Source organism: Schistocerca cancellata, chromosome 12, assembly GCF_023864275.1.
Source record: "Schistocerca cancellata isolate TAMUIC-IGC-003103 chromosome 12, iqSchCanc2.1, whole genome shotgun sequence".
In the NCBI taxonomy this organism is placed as follows: Eukaryota; Metazoa; Arthropoda; class Insecta; order Orthoptera; family Acrididae; genus Schistocerca; species Schistocerca cancellata.
Genome location: NC_064637.1, coordinates 150892444 through 150918219, shown reverse-complemented (window position 1 = coordinate 150918219; position 25776 = coordinate 150892444). Strand labels below are relative to the sequence as shown.

The 25776-nt window shown below is 45.7% G+C and overlaps 1 protein-coding gene across 1 annotated transcript in view; it reads right to left on the bottom strand.

Annotated features, from left to right (window-relative positions):
• Positions 1 to 22928, bottom strand: part of LOC126109539 (ubiquitin carboxyl-terminal hydrolase 1) — a 90367-nt gene extending 67439 nt beyond the window's left edge. Inside the window, exons 1-2 of the mRNA XM_049914557.1 lie at positions 22909 to 22928; positions 20241 to 20452 (exon numbers count right to left, since the gene is read on the bottom strand). Coding sequence (XP_049770514.1) covers positions 20241 to 20447 — 207 coding nt within the window. The 5' untranslated portion in view covers positions 20448 to 20452; positions 22909 to 22928. The remainder of the gene's footprint in view (positions 1 to 20240; positions 20453 to 22908) is intronic.
• Between the last annotated feature and the right edge of the window lie 2848 nt (positions 22929 to 25776).

Sequence of the window (25776 nt, the reverse complement as noted above, 5' to 3'; positions counted from 1 at the left end):
ATTAAAACCTCCACCATAAAAGGGCTAGGGTGGAGGATACAAAGGGACAAAGGACATGTGCTAAAACTTAATCACATGGTAAAACCCACACTCATGAATAAAATGTAGAACTAAAGCTGCTGTTGAGGCATTGTCCCCCTACACCGAAAGCAGGGTGCCGAGGAAGTTAAAAATCCGCCGCAGAGCAACTAAAAGTGGACAGTCCGGCAAGACGTGGAGACGACAGTCATTTGTGAGCCACAGCGACTCCGAAGTGGGTCCTCGCGATGGTGGAGGTAACCGTGTGTTAGCCACGTATGGCCAATGTTGAGCCGGCAGGACAACGTGGAAGACTTCCACACATTCGTAGTCTCCTAAATGACACACAGTTTGCTGTGCATACAGTTATGCCATACCGTCTCCCAAAGCCAAAAAACCCAGCAACGGATGACAGAATGCAGGTCAGTTTCAGAGACGCCAATCTCCAGAAGCAGTTTCCGCGTAGCCTGTTTGACCAGCCTGTCGGCAAGTTTATTGCCTGGAATTCCGACGTGTCCTGTGGTCCACACAAACACCACTGAATGACGGGACCATTCCAGGGCACAGATGGACCCCTGAATGGATACTACCAAAGGATGGCGAGGGTAGCACTGGTCGATAGACTTTTAGGCCGCTCAAGGAGTCAGAGGCTCGAGCATAGTGCTCAGCGAAGTGTTCAGTGATTGCGCTTGCATCGGTAGATAACACGCCATTGATGTTAATGCCAGGGACACCTGTTGGGGTCTGGTACCCAAAAAGACATCTGATCTTCATCCAGACTTGGGAGAGTGATGTAAAGCACCCAATGGTCGACATGTATCTCTCCCAACACTCCTGTTTCCATCGTTCTATAAGCTGGCGAATGCAGGCACCGAGCTGCTTAAAGGCTATTAGGTGCTCTGGAGAAGAGTGCCGCTTATATCGCTGTAGAGCTTACCGACGCTCTTTAATTTCCTCAGCGACTTCCGGCGACCACCAAGGGACTGTCTTTCACCAGGGGCACCCTGGAGAAAGAGGGATCGCGTTTTCCGCCACAGGAATTATCATTGTAGTGACCTGCTCCATCACAACATCGATGGCACCACGTGGGGGAGATTCAACAGTGACAGCAGACGTGAAGGCTACCCAGTCTGCCCTGTTTAAAACCCATCTTGGCGGGCGTCCATGGGCATGACGCCGGGGGAGTGACAGGAAGATGGGGAAGTGGTCACTACCACACAGGTTGTCATGTGCTCTACAGTGGATAGATGGGAGAAGTCCTGGGCTGCAAATTGATAAATCAATGGCTGAGTAACTACCATGAGCCACAATGAAATGCGTGGCAGCCCCAGTATTTAAGAGACATATGTCGAATTGAGACAGTAAATTTTTGACATCTTTGCCATGGCCAGTAAGCATGGTGCTACCCCACAAGGGATTATTTGTGTTAAAATCTCCCAAAGTAGGGTAGGTTTAGGGAGTTCATCAAGCAGTGCAGCCAATACATTCAGGGGCACTGCACCATCTGGAGGGAGATATACATTGCAGACCGTTATTTCATGTGGTGTCTGTATCCTGACAGCCACAGGTTCAAGAGGAGTTTGAAGGGGAACATGTTCACTACCTACCATGTTCAGGACATAAATGCAAACTCCACCTGACACACTATTATATTCGCTACTGTTCTTGTAATATCCGCTGTAGAATGAAATTTTCCCTTTGGAGTGGAGTGTGCACTGATACGAAACTTCCTGGCAGATTAAAACTGTGTGCCAGACGGAGACTTGAACTCTGGACCTTTGCCTTTCGCGGGCAAGTGCTCTACAAACTGAGCACCCCAGCAAGACTCATGCCCCGTCTGGTTGCAGGAGGGCTTCTGCGAAGCTTGGAAGGTAGGAGACGAGGCACTGACGGTATTAAAGCTGTGAGGATGGGATGTGAGTCGTGCTTGGGTAGATCAGATGGTAGAGCACTTGCCCGCGAAAGGCAAAAGTCCCGAGTTTGAGTCTCGGTCTGGCACACAGTTTTAATGTGACAGGAAGTTTAATATCCACTGTAGCTGCAAAAGGCAGGGATCCACATTGCCGGGAACCAGGTTTCCTGGAGAGCAATGCAGAAAGCAGGTGTAAAGCTTAACAGTTGCCGTAGCTCAGCCAGGTGGAGGACAAAACTGCCACAATTCCACAGGAGGATGAGGTGATCGTGAGACAGGGAAGGCATAAAACACTCACTGAGGCAGTCTATGCCTCAGGGTCACTTGCTACCACCAACTTATTTCCTGAACAGGCTTTATCCATTGTGTCAGAGTCTGGCGAGACCTAGTTCCTCAGTGGACACCAGAATCTTCACCGCATCCTCAGACGCAGAGCTTCTAGGCAGCGGGTGTGGGTGCCACCGCAATTCCCTTGGGCTTGAGGGTCTTCTTTCTAGATTTCTCTGGCTGGGAGGGCTTCCCGATTCAGTCTCCGAGGCTGAGGATGATCGTGAAGCCCTACGACCAGCTGCTTTTGGCACTTCAGCCACTGGCGGGTGTCATCTTTCCCACTAGCAGAAACCTGGGAAGGGAGTGACCCAAGGGACTCCTTCCTAGCGAGACAGTGCTCCTAAGGTAGGTGGTGAGGGAGCAACAGGGAGGGAAGTGCCCCCCACCATCAAGAGGGCAGGTGTACTCCTCCGGTTCTGAGAGCTGACAGGAACTCAGAGAACTGATGGGGCTACAACTGCTCTCGTAGCGGCGGCATAAGAGGAGATCATAGCCACAGGATGTAGGTGCTCAAATTTCCTCTTGGCCTCAGTGTAGGTCAGCCAGTCCATGGTCTTGTATTCCGTGATTTTCCTTTCTCACTGTAAACTCCTGCAGTCTGGTGAGCAAGGGGGATGATGCTCCCCACAGTTGACACAGATGGGAGGCGAGGCACATGGAGCCAAGATGAAGACACAGGTAGCAGCAACCTGAATATCCCTCAGACCCAGATGGAAGCACCAGGCGAAATGAACTCCTCGTCACTCTAAGTTGGCGCACAGCTCGTCACCAGACTGCAAAAGAAAGTCCCTCTGGAATATAATACCCTGGACCATATTTAAGCTCTTATGAGGCACGATGGTAACGGAAACATCTGAGAGCTTGTCACAAATGAGTAACACCTGTGACTGGGCAGAGGATGCCGTTTTTATCAAGACTGACCCTGACCGCATTTTGGACAAGCCCTCCACCACCCCAAACGCGTCCTCTAAATGCTCTACAAAAACCTGAGGCTTCATCAAGACAAAGAAGTCCTCATCATCTCTCATACATACAAGGCACCGGGGCGAAAAAGGTTCACTACCATCCTTAGCCTGGCGTTCCTCCCATGGTGTGGCCAGGGAGGGGAACGATTTAGGATGATACTACCTTGCATTGTACCGTGACTTGGAACGCTTAGAGACCACTGGCATTTGATCACCAGCAAGTGATGACATTGTACACTTCATTGCGCTTCATCCGCCCTGATGCCACCAACTCCGACCAGAGCCCTCCCCACCGGCGCCGCCCAGCCGCAGCAAAGGCCACCTGGCAGGATGGCCATTGCCGGGAGTCCCAAAGTCCCGGGTGACGGGCATCTGCTCCTTGGTGTATGAATAGGCCATAGAAACAGTGGAGTTCCCAAACCAAAGGTTAAATGTCCTTCATCAGATTGCTACGATGGGTAAAAAGTAAAACGCAGTCAACAGCCCATGCATAGTTTGCTGAAGTGGCCGATAACTCAGATGGCAAACATACAATGAAACATAAGCGGGGAAAGAAAGGGCATTGGGTCAGGAAACGATGAACCATCAAACGCTGATGACAATAAGCACGAAGTGGGGGCAGAGCACCACCTAACAAATGGCGATGGCTAGAAAGACAGTTTCAAATACACAAGCTAGCTAAATTGATCTCCTTGTGATGAGGGGGCCAAGAGGAGGTTGGGCAACTTGCTGGGAGAGGTTTATTTCCCCAGAGCTTGTTCCCCAGAAGAGAAGACAAGTGGTGATGCCAAAGTGCCACTATCTCCCAACAGACAGTGATATCATCCTACAGAATGGAAGAGCTACCAGGCTGAGATAGGAGGACTGCAGCCTTGGCAGCATCATTAGCAGCCTCATTTCCCATAAGGCCGATGTGACCAGGAACCCATGCCAACATCACATTCACTTCCTGAGGGGATAAGTGAAAGCTTTCTTCAACATGCTGCACTAAAGGATGGACTGTGTACAGCACACAGAGGGGCAAAGAGCTCTGTTGCAAAAATTGAACAGTGTTCTGAAATCCAATACTGAAAATGGACTGTGCCAATGACAAACGCACACCCGACACGACTGTCAGTCTTAGAGCCATTAGTGTAAGCGAAGGTGCCATCACTAAGTTGCAGGCAATGGCCGAGAAATGTAGAGCAATAAATTGAATCCGGAGTAGTGTCCTTAGGAAGCGAATGAAGACCAAGACACATGGACTGCCGCATCAAGCCAAAGTGGTGAAGGGTTCACACCCACCGGGAACACGGCAGGCAGCATGAAGTTAAGCTGCAGGTGCAGTAACCCCACAAGTGAAATCCAGGAAGTAACAAAAGAAATGCACACTCCATACTGGCTGTAAAGGGAGTCATTGACACAGAGGGTACAGGATGGGTGGCGAGGCAAGGCAGACAAATGGCCTGGGTATCTGCCGAGGAGGGCGTCACACCAATATGACAGTGGTAGTTCGGCAGCTTGTGCATAGATACTCTCAATCGGGCTAGTGTGAAAAGTGCCAGTGGCTAACACATTCCATGATAGTGGATTGCACTAAAACAGCCTAAGATGGACGGGCGTGCAGACGAACAAACGAAACAGCCATAATCTAGTTTCAAACAGACAAGAGATTGGTACAAACGGAGGAGGGTGTTCCGACCCACTCCCCAGGTAGCACCACTTAGCACACATTGAGGGACTGACTGGGACAGCGTGCAACCAGGTAAGACATGGGAGAACCAATAAAGTTTCCTATCAAGCATAAGCCCCAGGAATTTTGTAGTATTAGCAAATAAAAAGGCAACAGGGCCAGGATGTAAAGAAGGTGGGAGAAACCCATGGTGCTGCCAGAAATTCATACATATGGTTTTGCCAGTGTAAAAGCAAAAGCCACTGTCAATACGCTACAAGTAAAGACGATCGAGATGTCGCTGAAGACACTGCTCAATGAGACAACTGCAATAGATCACAAAGGCATTGACAAAAAGGGTGCCAGTGATGCCTGGCGGGAGACAGTCCATAATAGCAAAGAGGACAACACTCAGGACGGAGCCTTGAGGCGTGTTGTTCTCCTGGCAGGACCCACACATACCTTCAAAACTCTTGTCTTTTAAAAATTCCTAAAGGAAATGGGTCTCTGAAGCCCCACATGTATAGATTATGGAGGATACAAACTCAAGAAACATGGAGTCAGTCTGGTATTTCCACAGAAAACCGCTCATGACATGAGAGGACAAAGTGACAAGATGGTACACTGCAGAGCAGCTCACACAAAATCCATGTTGTGCAGTGGTTAGTAGGTTTCAAGACTCGAGCCACTATATCAGCCAGTCACGAATCCTACGTTCCGTCACCTTGCAAACACAGCTGATGAGAGAAACATGGCGGAAGCTAGAAGGAAGTTGCTTGGCCATATCAGGCTTCGGTATGGGTATGAGAGTAGCTTCGTGTCAGCATCTGGGAAACATGCCATCTGTCCACATGTGATTGTACGTTTGAATGAGAAAGTGCTTGCTCGCAGGAGAAAGGTGCTCCAAAATCTGAATGTTAACACTGTCTGGCTCTCGGGCAGATTGGTTGGTTTGTGGGATTGAAGGGACCAGACTACTAGGGCCATCGGTACCTTATCCATGAACATTAAACCCCCACAAGGAATAAAAACAAACAATGGAGATGACAAGAGACGACACAGGACAAGAAAGACACAGACAGAGACCAGACAAAAGGAATTAAAATCACACTGAGTGTGACAGTGTTTGGCCGACCATAGAAACAAAAACAAAAAAAAAAAGGAAAAGCCAACCACCAAGAAATGCACTAAAAACCGCAGTCTAAAATCGTAGGCCAAAGGCCAGACTCAACGCAAAAAAGGACAAACACTTATCAAGCCCCCTGCACGAATAAAACTCAAAACTAAATCTGCCATCGCAACGCCATCTGATAAAGGTGCAGAAAGCGTATCAGAGAGCACAAACAATTGCCTGAACGGAGTTAAAAGTGGGCAGCCCAACAAGATGTGGAGCACAGTCAAAGCTGACCTGCAGTGACATAAATGTAGGTCCTCGCGGTGCAATAAAGAGCTGTGCGTTATCCATGTGTGGCCAATGCGCAGCCGGCAGAGGACAACAGAGTCCTTACAAGAAGCCCGCAAGGAGGAGTGCCACACACCGGTAGCCTCCTCGATGGCCCTAAGTTTGTTAGATGAAGGCAGGAAGCACCATTCTTCACCCCACGTGCAAAGTACTTTCTGCCGCAAAACTGTCCTGAGGGCATGCTCCGAGAGAGTTGTTCATAATGATCCCCTAGAGTAAGAGCATAACCGACACGACCAGCAACCATTGAACCATTAATATAGACAACATCAGAGCCTTGAAACGCGGAAAGGATTGAAAGAAAGTGGCGGCGGAGAGCGTCAGGAGGGACAGAGTCCTTCGGGCCCTGTGTCAAATCGAGCCGAAGGCACAAGCGGGGCACACACCACGGGGGGTATACGCAGAGGGGCCCGGAAAGAAGGTGGAAGACGGAATACCTCAAGTGCACAGAGATAAGATCTCTGACACGAACCGCGATCATACACCCTGACCGGGGCCGCCATTCCAGAAGATGGACAACTGACTGAGGGAACAGGAGACGATAATTGGGATGCCCGGGCAAGCTAAAAACGTCTGTAGAATAAGCGGCCAGTAATTGTTGGCACTGGAACCGCAATCGAGCAACACCTGCCTCCACAAGTATACTGTTGACAGGGCTTGTCCGGAAAGCTCCAGTGGCGAGTTGGATCCCGCTGTGAAGAAACTGCAATGCGAAAGGGGATGCTGAACCGTAGGCCAGGCTCCCTAATCTAGATGGGACTGAATTAACGCCTGGTACAGCCGTAGAAGGGTAGACCGATCAACACCCAGCTGGTGTGACTCAAGCAACGAAGAGCGTTACGATGCCACCAGCACATTTGTTTCAGCTGCCGAATATGAAGCAGCCAAGTCAACCGGGTATCGAAAACCAATCGCAAAAACCAATGTCTCCACCACAGCAAGAGGTTCACCGTCAAGATAAAGCCGTGGCTCAGGGTGAACAGTGCATCGCCGGCAGAAATGCATAACGCAGGTCTTGGCAGCCAAAAACTGGAAGCCATGCACTACAGCCCAAGACAGCACCTTTCGGATAGCGCCCTACAGCTGCCGTTCAGCAGCTTCCAGTGGAGTTATAGTCCGCCCCTGGTAGCTAAGTGGTCAGCGCGACAGAATGTCGTACCTAACAGCCCGGATTCAATTCCCGGCTGGGTCGGAGTATTTTCTCGCTCAGGGACTGGCTGTTGTGTTGTACTAATCATCATCATCTCATCCCCATCGAAGCGCAAGTCGCCGAAGTGGCGTCAAATCGAAAGACTTGCACCAGGTGAGCGGTCTACCCGATGGGAGGCCCTCATCACACGCCATTATTATTATTATTTAGTGGAGCTATAGTATAGGCAGAAGTTGTCAGCATACAAGGAAGATGAGACAGACGTTCCCACCGCCGCAACGAGCCCATTAATGGCAATCAAAAAGAGGCAGACACTTAAGACAGATCCTTACGGTACCCCATTCTCCTGAACTCGCGAGGAACTATGGGAGGCCCAACTTGCACACGGAAGTAATGAAGCGACAGAAAATTTTTTACGAAAATCGGGAGTGGACCCCCGAAGACCCCAACCATGCAGTGTAGGGAGGATGTGATGTCGCCATGTCGTATCATATGCCTTCCGCATGACAAAAAAGATGGCGACCAGATGCTGACGGCGGGCAAAGGCTGTACGGATGGCAGACTCCAGGCACACCAGATTATCGACGGCATAGCGGCCCTTACAGAACCCACCCTGAGACAGAGCCAGAAGGCCCCGAGACTCAAGTAGCCAACTCAACCTCTGGCTCACCATGCATTCGAGCAACTTGCAAAGAACGTTGGTGAGGCTAATGGGGTGGTAGCTGTCCACCTCCAGTGGGTTCTTGCCAGGTTTCAACACGAGGATTACGCCGCCTTCCTGCCACTACGATGGGAACTCACCCTCAACCCAGATATGGTTGAAGACGTCTAGGAGGTGTCGCTGGCAGTCCAACGAGAGGTGTTTGAGCATCTGACAGCGGATGCGATCTGGCCCAGGAGCCGTTTCAGGGCAAGCTGCTAGGGCACTTTGCAATTGTGTCGGAGTCAGTACAGACTGCTCCATTCTGTGAAAGCAAAGGAACGCTGATGGGTGTCTGATAGCCCTAGAGTCGCCTAATCTTGGCCCAAACCTGTAATGGAGAGGTACGGAGGCCAATGGTGGAGACATACCTTTCCCAACATTCCTGCCTGCATTGGCGAAGGTGGCGGTGGGCTCACGCATGGAGCCGTTTAAAGGCGACGAGGTGTTTCAATGAGGGATGCCGCTTGTGATGCTGGAGTGCCCGCCTGCGATATTTAATCACCTCAGCGATCTCGGGCGACCACCAAGGCACAGTCCTCTGCTGAGGGGACCCACAAGAACAGGAAATGGCAGATTCTGCGGCAGTAACGATGCTGGTGGTGACCGAGTGAACCACCCCATCAATGGCGTCATTGGAAAGAGGCTCAATAGTGGCAATGGAAGTGAACAAGTCCTAGTCAGCCTTATTCATAGCCCATCTGCAGGGACGGCCAGAAGAGTGATGCTGTGGCAGTGACAGAAAGATCGGAAAGTGGTCACTACCGCACAAGTCGTCATACACACTCTCTTGGACAGATAGTAATGGGCTAGGGCTACAGATCGAAAGGTCAATGGCTGAGTATGTGCCATGCGCCACACTGAAATGTGCGAAGGCACCATTATTTAAAAGAGAAAGGTCGAGTTGTGCCAATACTTGCTCAACGATGCTGCCTTGGCCTGTTGCCTCTGATCCGTTGAAGTCGCCCAGTAACAGAAAAGGTGGTGGCAATTGGGCTATCAGAGCAGACAAGACATGCTGCGGGACATCACCATCCGGTGGAAGATAGAAACTGCAGACAGTAACATCCTGAGGCGTCCACACCCGAACAGCGACAGCCTCTAAAGGTGTTTGTCGAGGGAGTGAAGGACGTAGATGCAAACGCTACCACATACCCTCTCATAAGCTGCCCGGTTCCTATAATAACCGCGATAGCCACGGAAGGTGGGGGTTCTCATTGCCAGAAACCAAGTTTCCCAAAGAGCAATGCAGAGGAAAGGGTGAAGGCTGAGAAGTTGTCGGAGCTCAGCAAGATGGTGGAAAAAACCTCTGCAGTTCCATTGGAGGATGACATTGTCCATGGCCGAGAAAGGCATGAAGGGACTGAGGAGGCAGATTACGCTGCTGGGTCACCTGCTACCAGCGATTGAGTACATGTGCGAGTGACATCCATTGTGTCAAGAGTCTGGCGAGATCTAGGTCCTCAGCAGACGCCAGAATCTCTACCTCGCCCTCAGACAGAAAGCCTGTAGGTTGCAGCGGGGTGGGTGCCACATCTTACAGATCTTCTTCTTGGACTTTTCTCGCTGCTCCTTGGGTTTCACTGGTTGGGAGGGCTTCACTGATTCAGTCTCCAGGACGGAGGACGATTGTCGAGTCCTACTACCAGCTGCTAGTGGGCACTTATACCACTGCCGGGCATCATCCTTCCCACTCGTGTAAACCTGGAGAGGGAGAGACCCAAGGGACCCCTTGCGAGTGAGAGGAGCCAAAGAAGATGGATGCTTCTCCGGCTTAGAAGCGGTGACAGACGTCCCCGATGGGTGGGAGTGGGGGGGGGGGGGGGGGGGGGGGGGAGGTTGGCGGGGGTGTTGTTCCTGAGGCAGGTGGCGCAGGGGCAACAGGGTGGATAGTGCCCACCCATGGGCAAGGGGGCATGCAGAGTTGTGCGGCTTGGTGAGCCGACTGGAATTCACTGAACTGATGGAGCAGTGGTACATGGGGAAGTCATTCGCAGTCGTTCATATTTCTTCTTAGCCTCAGTATAGGTCAGTCGGTTGAGGGTCTTATATTCCATGATTTTCCGCTCTTTCTGTAAGATCCTGTAGTCTGGCAAGCAAAATGAATGATGCTCTTGGCAGCTGACACAAATGGGAGGCGGAGCACGTAGAGTATTGGGAAATGATGGAATCTGCAGTCTCGACATGTGAGGCTGGAAATACAGCGGAAAGACATATGGCCGAACTTCCAACACTTGAAGTACCGCATCGGGGGAGGGATATATGGCTTGACATCGCAGCGGTAGACCATCACCTTGACCTTCTCCGGTAATATATCACCTTCGAAGGCCAAGATGAAGGCACCAGTAGCAATCTGATTATCCTTCGGACCCCGATGAATGCGCCAGATGAAATGAACACCTCGACGCACTAAATTGGCATGCACCTCGTCATCAAACTGCAAAAGAAGGTCCCTATGGAAAATAATACGCTGGACCATATTTAAACTCTCATGGGGTGTGATGGTAACTGAAACACCCCCAACTTGTCACAAAGCAAGTAACCTTCGTGACTGGGCAGAGGATGCCGTTTTTATCAATACTGACCCAGAGCGCATTTTGGACAAGCCCTCCACATCCCTGAACTTGTCCTCTAAATGTTCTACAAAGAATTGAGGCTTTGTTGACATGAAAGACTCCATCAGCTCTCATACAAACTAGGAACCTGGGCGAATAAGTGTCACTGCCATCCTGAGCCTTATGCTCCTCCCACGGTGTGACCAGGGAGGGGAACAATTTGCGATCGTATTTCTGAGCGTTGAATTGAGCCCAAGAACGCTTTGAGACTGCTGATGGCTGGACACCAACAAGAGATGATGTACCACGTTTCATTGCGGGTCATCCGCTCTGATGCCACCCACTCCGACCAAGGGCCCTCCCCACGGGCGCCACCCAGTCTCAGCAAGGACCACCTGGCAGTATGGCCATTGCCGGGAGTCCCGATGCCCCAGGGAGACCGGCATCTACTCCTTGGCGGACGTGGGGAGTTAATGACGCAGGCATCAGCAGAGCGATCCCTATGTTGTCAGGGGGCGACAACCAACAGGATACATGGTGGCTCTGCACACTATGGGACTTAACAGCTATGGTCATCAGTTCCCAGGGTACATGGTGGCCCCACCACAAACGAACTGGCTACTGTGCTGGATATTTGGTGCAAGGAAGTCCACGGTCATCATCTCCGCAAAATGCAACACTGCACAGTGCATGGTGGAAATTGCACCCAGGAATGTATCCTCACCCAAGAGATGGAGAACGAGTGGGACGGCAATGCGACGACGAGAAAGCTGTCTAAAGGTCTCGATGCATGATGGACACACTGCACCATATAAGGCGCCCTTCCCCAACTGGCTCGCTCTTCAGAAGAATTTGGAAATATGGAGGTCAAACCCGAGAGGGGACCACCAAATACAGGCCAAAACGTTTGAGACTCCTTTTAGCCGCCTCTTACGACAGGCAGGAATACCGCGGGCCTATTCTAAACCCCGAACCTGCAGGGGGGCTCTGGGGCAGATAACTGGGATGAAATAAGAACAGGATCTAGCTTACTCATAGTGTTGGCGGCATTATAGCATTCACGACTCTGAGAGGAGAAGGGTATCACCTGAGTCTCCTCCACTCGTTTCCGAGGGAAGGAGGTGGGTTGATAATGGGTGGAGCTCGAAATCTCCACAAAATAGCAGCCCAAAATGTTGGAGATAGCAATGGGGTCGTTAAACCTGAAGAGAGCACCTCTCCATGCGCCAACCATGTCACGGCATGCCTCAGTTCACCTGGAGATTGAGACATGGCACGGTAAAGAAGTAGAACAAGGTATGGGTTACTCTTTTATTGAGGCAGAAAACAACAGAACGGTGAAATTCCACAAGCAGCTGTAATTATTCCTTGTTGAAGCCAATCCCACGAGTGTTCAATTGGAGAGAGTCATAACAGGGAATGGGGAGGAGGGAACACATGAAGGGCAGTCTCCTCAGCGGCTACCGAGTGCCGGCCTTCAAAGACTCACTGCTACAGGCCGCTGGAGCTAGAGGATCTTGTTCCATGAAATCTACAGGAGCATCAGCATTCTCTGGGTTGGCCTGCAGACTCCACAGCAGGAAAAAGGTAGGGACTGCACACCAGCAAAATTTAGGTCAACCGAGTGAAAATATCACATGGTGACACTGCTAAAGAGGATCTCAGAGTTGGGGAAGGAGAAGACAGTTTGCAATTGTCCGATTTCTTGGAGCCTTTAAAGATGGCAGACAAAGACTCATTTGCTGGCTCAAGGGACACGGCAAGTCTTCACGGGAGTGCTGCTTTTGTCCTTTCCGGCCTGCTGGTTGTGTAGCAGGTGATTTCGCCAATGGGGGCAGAGATTTAGCGGCTTGCGGCTAGTTGCGTAGCAGGAGGAGGAGGAGGACGTGGGGACACTACCTTGATACTTGATACTGGGTGATTTGGAGGGGGGGGGGGGGGGCACTGAGGGTGATGCCGAACCATATGCCAGACTCTCACAATCAAGACAGGACTGGAAAGGTGCAGAAGGATACTGCAGTCTGCATCCCAGCTGTTGTTACTGAGGCAGTGAAGTACATTAAGGTGCAGGCAACACCTTTGCTAAAGTTGGTGATGATGCGAAGCCACATCAGCCGGGCATCAAAGACCAGTTCCAAAAAGCGAGAAGTCTCCACCACACTGCCCAGTGTACCAGACCAGACCAGAAGTATTTAATGCACTGTGCAAATCCAGTCTGGATCACTCACCTCCCCAATTCGCATGCTTGCATGTGATACACTACACTATATGAGCAGAGCAATACCAATGAAGGAATAAAACTGCTGAAACTTTTGTCAAAAACGGCACTTAACTTGTGAAGATGTCAACAAATCTAAAAAGAAATGGCCAAAACAAGTTTCAGCCAAACTAAAAGCAAGGGTAGCAACATTAAGAGTGCAAAGAGAATGATCACTGTCAAACACAGTGAAGAGATCTGATAGGTGGAAAGATTACACTGAACACCTTCACGAGGGGGAAAAAATTGCCTTATGTGACAGAACAAATGGGAGTCTATTGGGAAAAAATTGGAGATAATAGGCCTACTACTAGAGCAAGTTTAAAAGAGCTTAGGGAAAGTTACACTCAAATAAGGCAGGAGGGACAGGTAACATTCCATTGGAATTTCTAAAATTCTAGGGGAAGTGAAAAGTTCATGCCTATTCAAGTTAGTGTCTAGATCGCTACTCCTGCCCACCATATAGTCGAGATGTGGAGTCTTAAACAGGCACACCAATGAGACTGTTAAAGAAGTAAGATTTTGGCCAAAATCACACACACACACACACACACACACACACACACACACACACACACACACACAGACTCTGGATGCTAAGGCCAGACTAGTCACATGCATGAGAGAGAGAGAGAGAGAGAGAGAGAGAGAGAGTTTAAATCAGAAGAAGGCTTCTTGTCCAAAAGCTCATTTGTCTAGCAGTCTCTTTGTTATGCCTGTCAGCGACTCGACATCTCCACTATATGGTGAGCAACAATCATCTATCCTTCTCATAATACTGCCATTACTCCATCCTGGATCTTCCATGGTTCAAGTTGGTACCTAAGATAGTATGAGAATGGAAATGTACAAGGGCTGTCCCAGATATAGCTCACCTAACAAAGAAAACATTTTGGGATAAACAACCTTTAGATCTCTTCAGCTTCTTCTCCTTCTTCTTCTTCTTCTTCTTCTTCTTCTTCTTCTACTTTAAGTAACTGATTTTGCCCATGGGGATAATGGCAGTGTGAACTGTTGCACTGAGATGAAACAAAACATTTCTCTCGAAATGCGGTCATTCTTGCTCCATTTCATCACTCAAATTGTGCAATAAGTTGGCATAATACTCATCATTAACTGATATTCCTTTTCAATGGTAAGGAATGAAAGTTACCAAAGCACACCCAAAGAAACTGACACTATGACCTTGCCTGCACATGGAACTGTCTTGACCTCCTCTGTAGCCGATCCTTCCCTTCCGATGTATGTTTTGACAGTTCCTTCATTTCAGATATGAAGTAATTGACTCATGTTTCATCCACAATTATGACAATGCAAAAACTCTCTTTTTACTGCAGTGAAAACACTCAACAGACATCCTCACAAAGGTATTTCTGTTCCACTATGAGTAAATGCAGCACTCACTGTGAGCATAGCCTTTGCATGTACAAATTTTCAGTCCGTATGTGATGTACAGCACTATGAAATTCCTATGACATCTGCTAGTTCACGCACTTTCAGCCTTCAAAATTTCTGGTGTGGTCACCTAATTTGATTGATATGCTGAAGTTCGTCTTGGCAACTCCTACATCCTTGCTTAAATCCTGTCATCCAATATTTCTCTGGGAGGAGTAGGTTTCCTGGGAGAAGAGTCTAGCTCAGCTTTAATTGGGCTAAGACCTTTCAAATGAAAGTATTTTATCCTATAATGGCAGTTTCCGAAAGCATCGTTCCACAGTTGACCATCTTGTTGCCCTCTCCACTTATATCAAGAACAATTTTCTCAGGAAATGCCAAACAGTAGTTATACTTTTTGACCTAGAAAGGGCATATGATACATGTTTGAGGACAGGCATCCTCTGCACACTGTTCTCTAGGGTCTTTCGAGGACAGCTAACCCTTTTCATCCATGAATTTACAACAGAGTGCACATTTAAGGTGTGGGTGAACACTACTCTATACCATACTTTCCCCCAAGAAATCAGGGTGCCCCAAGGTTCCATGCTAAGTGTTGTACTGTTTGCCATCATCATAGCTCCAACTATGGATTGTCTCCTTCCCAATGTCTTGGGCTCCCTCTTTGTTGACGATTTTACAATCTACTACAGCTCTCAATGGACCAGCCTTCTTGAACGACATCTTCAAGGACGTCTCTATCACCTCCACTCATGAAGCCTTGAAACTGGCTTCTGATTTTCTCCCAGGAAGACCATCTGTGTAAATTTTTGGCATCGTTTTATTCACCTTCCCTACATCTAGGTCCTGTTGACCTTACGTTCGCGGACATCATGAATTTTTTGGGACTTACGTTTGAAAGAAAACTGTGCTGGTCTTCCGATGCTTCATATCTTTCAGCTCGCTGTTTGCGATCCCGTAACACCCTCCATGTTCAGATAGGTACCTCCTGAGGAGCAGACCGAGTGGTCATCCTCGACCTATATCACATCTTATTTTGCTCGAAATTGGACTATGGAAGCATAGTTTACTCCTCTGTATGGCCATCTATTCTACAGCGTCTAGATTCTGTCCACTACCGTGGACTGACTTTAGCATATGGAGCTTTTTACACTAGTCCTGTGGAGAGTCTTTACGCTGAGACTTCTGAATCTCCACTGTCCAACTGGTGAGCTGCCCTTCTGAGCCATTACGCTAATATCTGACATCCATGCCTGCTCATCCGACCCATGCCCTTTTTCAAATGCCTCCTTGGATTTAGGGTATGCAGGCAGCCGTTGCTCTCTACTACCACAGGAAGTCCACTTCCATGAACTGCTACATCCCCTTTTCTTCCAATTTCCTAAAACTCTCTTGACAAATGGGGGTACAATGACACCTCAGCTTTGGCCTCAAACCTGCCTTCTCCGTGACCTTTGTCAGCTTTCCAAGGATAGTACCCCCCCAATAGTTTATCGTCGGGCATTTGCTGCTCTATGTGCACAAACTGGAGATGCCACATTTATTTACACTGATGGCTCCAAGACCACCTTTGGTGTTGGTAGGGCCTATACTATTGACGACACCCCTATTCGATTTCAGCTTCCCAACCAGTGTTCGGTTTTTACTGCGGAGCTTTACACTGTTCTCCAAGCTATCCGATACATCCATTGCCATCAGTGGATCCAGTACATTATATGCTCAGATTCGTTCAGCTCTCTTCTCAGCCTCCAAGCTCTTTATCCCGTCCAGCCTCTGGTCCACCAGATTCGGGACTGCCTCCACATGCTCCACTTAGGGGGCCATATCTGTGGCATTCCCCTGGATCCCAGGGTATGTTGGTATACACGGAAACAAGTCAGCCGATATAGCAGCAAAGGCTGCTGTCTCTGTTCCTCAACCCACTGTTCGCATGTTTCCCTTTGCCGATCTACAGAGCATTTTATGTCGTCATGTTGGTATTTTATGGCACACATATTTGTCTGCACTTCAGGACAATAAATTACGGGATGTGAAACCACTTCCCTGTGCTTGGATCTCCTCCTCCCACCCTCATCGTCGGGAGGTAAGTTTAACTAGACTCCAGACTGGGCACTGTCTTTTTAGCCATCGACATCTTTCAAGTGGCCATTCTCCCCCCTTTGTCCCTGTTCTCAACTGTGACAGTGGGACACCTATTCCTTCAGTGCCCCTATTTTAATCTGCTACGTGCCCACTTACATCTGTCGCCTGATATCTTCCATTTTAGTAGATGACGCGCACTCAGCCGATCGCATCCCTGAGTTTATAAGTATTTCTTTCCATTTTTCATTTCCCCCCTCCTTGAATTTCGCTCCCATAGCTGCCGATTTAAATTCCTGTTTTTACCCTTCACTAAGCCACAGGATGGGTACTTATGACCATAGCAGTTCTGCGCCATAAAACCATAATTTAAAAAATTCTGTAATGGTGGCCAGTTGTTTCCTTGTTTACAAATTTGCTAAGAACATTCACTATTGATAGCCGCTAAGCAAATGTTTAATTTTGTAACTCCAAAATAAGCTTAATAGCAATGGTACTTTCTACCAATAGCCATTTATTTGAAATAAACGCCATCTGCACATTCAGTTGGATATGCTGGGACAACCCTTGTGCCATCAGACTTTTAGGAAAGTATCATCCAAACAAATCCAAAGAAAGGAGGGGCAGGTAAGAGCAAGAACTATTGCAGAATCAAATCAATGGTTCATGTATCCCAGCCACTGACAAGAGCAATACACAGAAGAAAGGAAAAGAACCGTTGGTGGGGAGGCTTGCGTGCCTCAGCAATACAGATAGCCATACCGGGACCGGAGAAATACCGTCAGACTTCAAGAAGAATACAATAATTCCAATCCCAAAGAAAGCAGGTGTTGACAGATGTGAAAATTACCAAACTATCAGTTTAGTAATTCACAGCTGCAAAATAATAACACGAATTCTTTACAGAGGAATGGAAAAACTGGTAGAAGCTGACCTCGGGGAAGATCAGTTTGGATTCCGTAGAAATATTGGAACACGTGAGGCAATACTGACCCTATGACTTATCTTAGAAGCTAGATTAAGGAAAGGCAAACCTACGTTTCTAGCATTTGTAGACTTAGAGAAAGCTTTTGACAAGGTTGACTGGAATACTCTCTTTCAAATTCTGAAGATGGCAGGGGTAAAATACAGGCAGTGAAAGGCTATTTACAATTTGTACAGAAACCAGATGGCAGTCATACGAGTCAAGGGGTATGAAAGGGAAGCAGTGGTTGGGAAGGGAGTGAGACAGGGTTGTAGCCTCTCCCCAATGTTATTCAATCTGTATATTGAGCAAGCAGTAAAGGAAACAAAAGAAAAATTTGGAGTAGGTATTAAAATCCATGGAGAAGAAATAATAACTTTGAGGTCCACTGATGACATTGTAATTCTGTCAGAGACAGCAAAGGACTTGGAAGAGCAGTTGAATGGAATGGACAGTGTCATGAAAGGAGGGTATATGATGATCATCAACAAAAGCAAAACGAGGATAATGGAATGTAGTCGAATTAAGTCGGGTGATGCTGAGGGAATTAGCTTAGGAAATGAGACACTTAAAGCAGTAAAGGAGTTTTGCTATTTGGTGAGCAAAATAACTGATGATGGTTGAAGTAGAGAGGATATAAAATGTAGACTGGCAATGGCAAGATAAGCGTTTCTGAAGAAGAGAAATTTGTTAACATGGAGTATTGATTTAAGTGTCAGGAAGTCGTTTCTGAAAGTATTTGTATGGAGCGTAGCCATGTATGGAAGTGAAACATGGACGATAACTAGTTTGGACAAGAAGAGAATAGAAGCTTTCGAAATGTGGTGCTACAGCAGAATGCTGAAGATTAGATGGGTAGATCATATAACTAATGAGGAGGTATTGAATAGGATTGGGGAGAAGAGAAGTTTATGGCACAACTTGACCAGAAGGAGGGATCGGTTGGTAGGACATGTTCTGAGGCATCATCAAGGGATCACCAGTTTAGTATTGGAGGGCAGTGTGGAGGGTAAAAATCATAGAGGGAGACCAAGAGATGAATACACTAAACAGATTCAGAAGGATGTAGGTTGCAATACATACTGGGAGATGAAGAAGCTTGCACAGGATACAGTAGTATCGAGAGCTGCATCAAACCAGTCTCAGGACTGAAGACCACAACAACAACAACAACAAACAACAAATCATTAGGGAATTCAATATTCCAAGATCCACAGTGTCAGGAGTGCGCCAAGAATATCTCACGTCAGACATTACCTCTCACCACGGACAACACAGTGGCCCACGACATTCACATAATGACAGAGCGTAATCATTTCCGTAGAGTTGTCAGTGCTAACAGAAAAGCAAGACTGTGAAATAACTGCAGGAACCAGTGTGGGACATACGACGAACGTGTCCGTTACGACAGTACGCCGACATTTGGCGTTAATGGGCAATGGCAGCTGACAAACGACACGAGTGCCTCTGCTAACAGCGCAACATTGCCTGCAGCACCTCTCTGGGCTTGTGACCGTATCAGTTGGATCCTAGATAACAGGAAAACCGTGGCCTGGTCAGATAAGTCTGAAATCAGTTAGTAGGAGCTAATGGTAGAGGTCGAGTGTGGTGCAGACTCCACACAGCCACGGACCAAAGTTGCGAACAAGGCACTGTGCAACCTGGTGGCGACTCCATAATGGCGTGGGCTGTGTTCAGACAGAGTGGACTGGGTCCTGTGGTCCAACTGAACGATCACTGACTGGAAATGGATGTTCACGAACATGTCACCGCATCCCAACTGTTTGCAACAGGTTTGCATTACAATTTGGACAATTCTAGTGAGTGATTTGGCCATCCAGGTCGCCTGACAAATACCATCGAACATTTATCGGACATAATGGATGGCAGTTTGTGCTCAAAATCTTGCACTGAAAACAGCTTCACAATTACGGGCAGCTACAGAGGCAGCATGGCTTAATATTTCTGCAAGGGACTTCTGACGACTTTTCGAATCCATACCAGATGAAGTTGCTGCACTATGCAAGGCAAAAGAGTGTACACCATCATATTTGAATGTATTCTATGCCTTGTTATCTTTGCGTACGAAACATTTTCTCTGCGATATTTTTTGAAATCCTTTAGTGTGGACCACTTCTACTGCCGTGTCACTAACTGTTTTTACCAATGAATCACTGACTTAATCAAAATCATTGCCATCACTCTAATTTTCACTTAAGCTCTCTTCTAAAAGCTCTACAACCTCCTCAGAAAGGACTGGGCGCAAAGGACAAGCGATTTTGTACCAACTAACTTGAACCTCATAACGTATTACGACACCTCTCTCAACACAACTGCTGTAGCCTGACAGCAAGTCTACACTGGCTTCCATAAATGGCAGTACTACGCAGCATTGATGTCTAGTCGAATCTCCCAGTAGAGAGAGATTTGAAAATAGAGCACATAAGAACTACAAAAAACCATGGCTAATGAGGCACGACAACACCATGGAAAACTAAATTCCCGAAGTTTAGCATCACTCACCATGGAGTGGTACAGGGTACTGTCTTATGACAACCACAATGAGCTCTGTAGTGGCTATGTAAATACAACCCACTCACTCTGAACCGTTCACTACAGATGCGGCAGAATGCCACTATCAGCTGGAGTGGCACAGAGCACGCTGCTCCTCACAACGTCTTATGAGCACACAATTACGGCAGGGGTGCAAGTGTAACCTACTATTTTAAGTCCCTACATACAAACAGTTTGATAATGAAAGGTGAATGCAGCATTTATACTCACATGCACCCCACCACTCACCTTCAGGCTGGACGAATGCTGCTGCAGGTCCAGCGCCAGGTGATGTAGGTTGTGGAGGAACGAGGGAGCAAAGCGGAGAGTGTAGAGCACGCTGTTGAGGAAGCACGTGTTGCCCAGGTTAGCCAGTGTCGCCACTGGAGAACTGCACGAGCCATCACTGCCCTCAGGGGAGCTCTTCGAATCACCTGGCAGATAGCCGTTCAGCATCGTGCCTGGGAAATATATAAACATATTGTATTACGTTGCAACCCTCTCGGGGTCAAGAAAAACCTTATTTAAATTCCTAAGAATAACTTATTCAAAACAGTAACCATTATTACAAAAACATTATGAGTGCATCATTTCTTGTCGTGCCAGTACTGCATCCACCGACAGGATCCTCCCACCGACAGACTTGTTTCGTCAAAATTAGGAAATAATTTAGGTGAGAGAAGACCTGCGCAATTAGTGAAGAGGTGTAAATTTCTGCATGCTTCAAGTAAGTAAATTGTAGATAACAGTCATGATGATTATACATCACATTAATTTTTTCTAGAAGTGTAGTTTATTTAGCTGTGTTTCTCACATTTCAAGAAAAGTTAAGAGACAAGAGTAATAAAACGAAGTTCTTGTGACAGTAAAAGGCCTCCTTCAATAAATGTGATGTCCTTTTTTTATTTGTGTAAGGCAAACTGTAACATTTTGTATGTTCATTAGACTTTCAAGATTAAATATAGCTCATTTTAATGAGTTTTTAGCAGGCTTTCTAGTTTTTCAACAACGCGGAATTCTTTAGAGCCAGATTAAATTATAAACATTCTGAGCCCTCTGCCACTAAAGAGCTCACAATTCTTATGTGTAACATGGCAGCATTTAATTGACCATGGCAAAGCTAACAAACGTGGAAACAAAAAAATCTGTAATAAAAAATTTATCAGTAGCAGAACCTACCATTTACGCCCACGCCATAGTGAAAAATGGAAAGACAGGGGGGAGGGGGGTTTCCAATACGTAACTTTTACCCAGAAGCATCCAGCAACGATGTATTGGTAATATCTTGTGCATACATCTTCACAGATGTGTTTCCAACATTTGCCTGTCAGTACATATACTACCTAATGGTATTTGTGGATAATAGTGACAGATCAGAATGAGCTGAGATTCACAACAAACACAAATTGGGTACCTCTGCCTTGGGCTACGAGAGGCATTTTACATTCTCATCCATAATAGGCTGGTGGCAGACATCAGGCAGAAATTTAGATGTTCCCAAATGTTCAAAAGTAAACTAAAAGCACAGCTTACAAGCCACTCCTGTAATTTATCATACTATTTGGACATTGGAACATTCTTGTTAACACTAACGTCCACACCAAATTCACTTTATGAGTATATAGACAGCTAATATATTGCACAAAGTTATGTAAATACTTTGCTAAGTATTACCAGTAGAAAGAAACAGCAACAAAGGAGCCTATGAGGAGGGGCTGTGGCTCTTACACCTACCTTTCATTTTAGTGTGTTTGAACCCACACAACTTTTTAGTTGCCTTAGTGGTAATTTGTTATCCAGCATATTATAGTTACAGTAATGTTTAATTTCTCCAAAGTTCACTACAATTACAATGTGTGTATTTTTCCTTGCAGCTCAGCAGGTAGAACTTTTCTTCATGAAGAAGTAAAGGCAACTCAAACTTGTGCATTAATAAAGAAAATTGAGCAATTCAAGATTTGACAACAAGAAGTAGAAACAGCGTTGGCAGAAAATATAATAAAATTTTACAACAGCATAAACACCCCTCTGTCATAGACAAGAGTTCCTAAAGTAAACAGATTTGAGAAATTTTAAGAAATCACAGGTCAGTTATTTAATGTAGGCTAAATTTTATGCAGAAAGAAAACTTCACAAAACAGCTGAACAGCATGTATGACTCACCACATTACACAAATCGCTGTACTCAATTGAGAAATGTAATTATACATAAAGGACATACTATTTATAAACAATGACAGCAAGAGGAATGACATGTAAATGAGCGTAGTAAACGGTGACCTGTAGTAATAATGTTTGACCAAAGAGATCAGTTGAATCTACTGAAACCACATTTTGGTTATCATCACACCAGGTATGGAGATACGATCCTCTAAGTCAGATACGCACAAATGGAAACGACAGAACATAGAATTTTTTTCATCTATTTCAGTATTTGGAATGTCCATTGTGGTGACAGACTAATTTCTAGTGTGGCATAAAGTGTAGGATAGGCTGAAAGGTTGTGAGCTGGTAAAGCAGTATCTAATACTTCAGTTAATCCAGCCAAAAATCAAACGTAACATATAGCTACATTTACAATTTATTCTTCTGCTCTGTTTTGCGACTTTTATGGGTAGGTCCATATAGGAACAAAAATTATATCAACCTTTATGGTTCATATAATAAACAGTATACAATCATTGGGGCCTATAAAATTGGCAATAATCTTGATGCAGAGACACTAAAACCAATTACACCATTAAAAATGAAATGTAACTATACTGTCACCAAAATATTGAATCAATTAACCATGACCTACATTATGTTTATTTTAATATTTTATGTGCTCTCCTTAAAGGTACTGACAGGTGACCTTCAATTAAGAAAAACAAAGTACAAAAAAAATAACATTAATATTTATACATTCGCTACTTACCAGAATCTAATCTCTCTCTCGAAGAGCTGGACTGACCAAATTTTGAATCACTATTGGTGTTTCTTGGAGTTAACACACTACTCTGCTGGCTTTGGTGTGCTGCAAACGGATTTCTTCTCGCAACATGAGTCTGTCTATTCTCCTGATAGCCAGGAGTTTTCATAGAAAGACGAAATTTCTTTCGAGGTGGAGTGCTGTTACCCTCTCCCAATACATTCTCTCCAGAAAGAACCGTCATCTTTTCGGCACCTGCAACATGTGTTACTAAGCGTTATTCTCCACATCCGGTGCTACACATCTGGCGTTCGTGTTTTAACAGCAGTGATTAATGAGACACTGAGTTCGTCGCTCCTGTTCACGCTTGCGAATGTAGAACACGAGGTAAAACACGTGTGATAAGCAGCACTTACGTTGCAAGCGTGTACGAAGTCATGGAAATCACAAGTTCTTTTTAATACATTAACTTCTTAAACACTACAACTATTTCCATTATCACACATATCACCGGTATCAAACTGTCAATATTCAGCAGGTGTCCGCCATTTTACATCTGTGTCCAAAGAGGTTCATTTTTGGCGCTAGTGTAGCGTAAGTATTAAGTAATATCTGAACTATCTATATCGATCTACATTGCTCCTTGGTGGGTCAGCAAAATCAAGATGTTATTTCATGCAATTTTGTCATATGATGACATGTTGGAGACCGTGGCTGTTTTTGAAGACAAATATTGATGGCGTTAGGACAGCTGGTTGCTGTCCTAACGCCATCAAGATGTTATTTATTTTTCTACAAATCATTTTCACAAAATTATATCACCATCATACAGAGAGAATTGAGTGTTGAAGAAGTTTTAACTGCTGCTCATAAATTAATAAGAAAGAGACTTGAGATCTTTTAATATTGATTATGCTGCTTTAAGTATGTTTAACTGAAGAATTTTCACGTTGTTTCACGATGTAAACATACGACAAGGATCAGTCTAACTGTGTCACATGAAACTGTAGCCGATGAATGCTTCAGTTCACACATTTCTACTCCCTTTTGTTTTTTTCTTCACAGAAGTTACGCAGTACTAATGAACAACTTTATTCCTGTTGAATATCAATAACTGGTCTGCCTAGTAGAAATTGAAAAGAGCCACATATTTTCAAATTTCAAAAATATGTAATAATTGTCTTTCAGTCATCTGATACTTCTAAGACTTGTCCTTCTTCTTATTTGCAATTACTGAGGTATCTTGTTTGTTTGGCAAAGAAATTTATAGACAATACTGTATATGTAAGTGTGTATGTACACGAAAGGAGATATCGATAGCATTTTAGTTCTTGTTGTTGTTGTTGTTGTTGTTGTGGTTGTTGTGGTCTTCAGTCCTGAGACTGGTTTGATGCAGCTCTCCATGCTACTCTATCCTGTGCAAGCTTCTTCATCTCCCAGTACCTTTAGTTCTTAAAGATAGACAATAAATAAATAAATAAACTTCTCATAGGAAAGTGATAAGTTACTTGGTTGAACATTTCAAGCTGTGGATCAACATAGATGGGAACCACTTAATATAAAAATTTGATCCGATCACAGCTTCCATATGCAATTAAAATTAGTAGTTGTGGTGTAAGTAGTAGTAGCAGTAGTAGTTTTTGTTGCTGTTGTAGTAGCAGTAGCAGTAATAATAGTATTCAGCATATGAACATCTCTCCAAAAAAGATTATTTTTCAAGATGTTGAACAATATGAGAGGCACTACATTGTGTTGTGGGTTCCATTAAAAATAACTGTTAACTTACTAGTATACAAAGAAAGCTACTGTGAATGTACACAAATATGTTTTTCTAATATGAATTGCAATGGAAAAGATAACCAGACGACGAAATACTCCAATATGTAGCTTTATTCTGACAGAGTTTACACTTCAGTGTCCATTACAGTCACATATCTTTCGCTTCCTAGTGAAAACGTGCACTGTAGGTCCAGAACTCGTAACTCCTTGGGTTTTCTGATGATACACTGGAGGTTTGGTGACTGTAGCTGGTTGTTTACAGGGAGCTGCAATAGGTGATCCGAAATCCATAGTCTTCAGTAGGAACGCTACCTTGAGTCTGTCGACAGACATGGTCTTCTGACCACGAGCTTTCTCATTAATAAAGTCTTTTTAGAATGTGAATTTACCAGTTATGATCCATTATAGATAGACTGTAGAGATTTCTTATGTGTGTCATGCGTTATGCATATATGTGAAGACATCATGAGTTCAGGATGGCTGAAGACAGATAGTGTAATATGATATCGAACATTAGTTGGTTTAAGTAACGCCATGTTCTCTTTCAAGTAGAAATTGAAACTTCAGTGAAACTGGTGTAGGATCAAAGAAATCAGCTGGTAGTCCAGTTGTCATTCTTAAAGTCGTTTCTGTGGTAGAATCACATAAACATAGAGAATTAGAAAATTTTGGATAAGTTGTCAACGCAGTTATCTGAAAGTTTGGCTCTTAATGCTGTCTTGATACAGTGATTAGTGTGGTGTATACCTAGCTCTTTGTGAGGTCAGTGAGCAATTGACACTCAAACTGACGTCCTCTGTCGGTGGTGACGATTTCTGGGAGAGCTGGCAACGTTTCCTGCAGAGATGTTCTCCAGTGGAACTGCCTCAGGCAAACATGTACATCTGTAGATCATTGTTAAGAGTTAGGTGAAGCCTTGAGAGCAAGGTAATGGTGGAGCTAGATCAACATCACAAAAACCGACTATCAGTTTCCCTGAAAGCTCCACAAACACTGGTTGTATGTTTTTAAATGTTTGCTCAGTGGTAGCAAACATACTTTCTTGCCCACAAATTTACATCTTGTTTCAATGAAAACCAAACGAAGTGCTGTCCA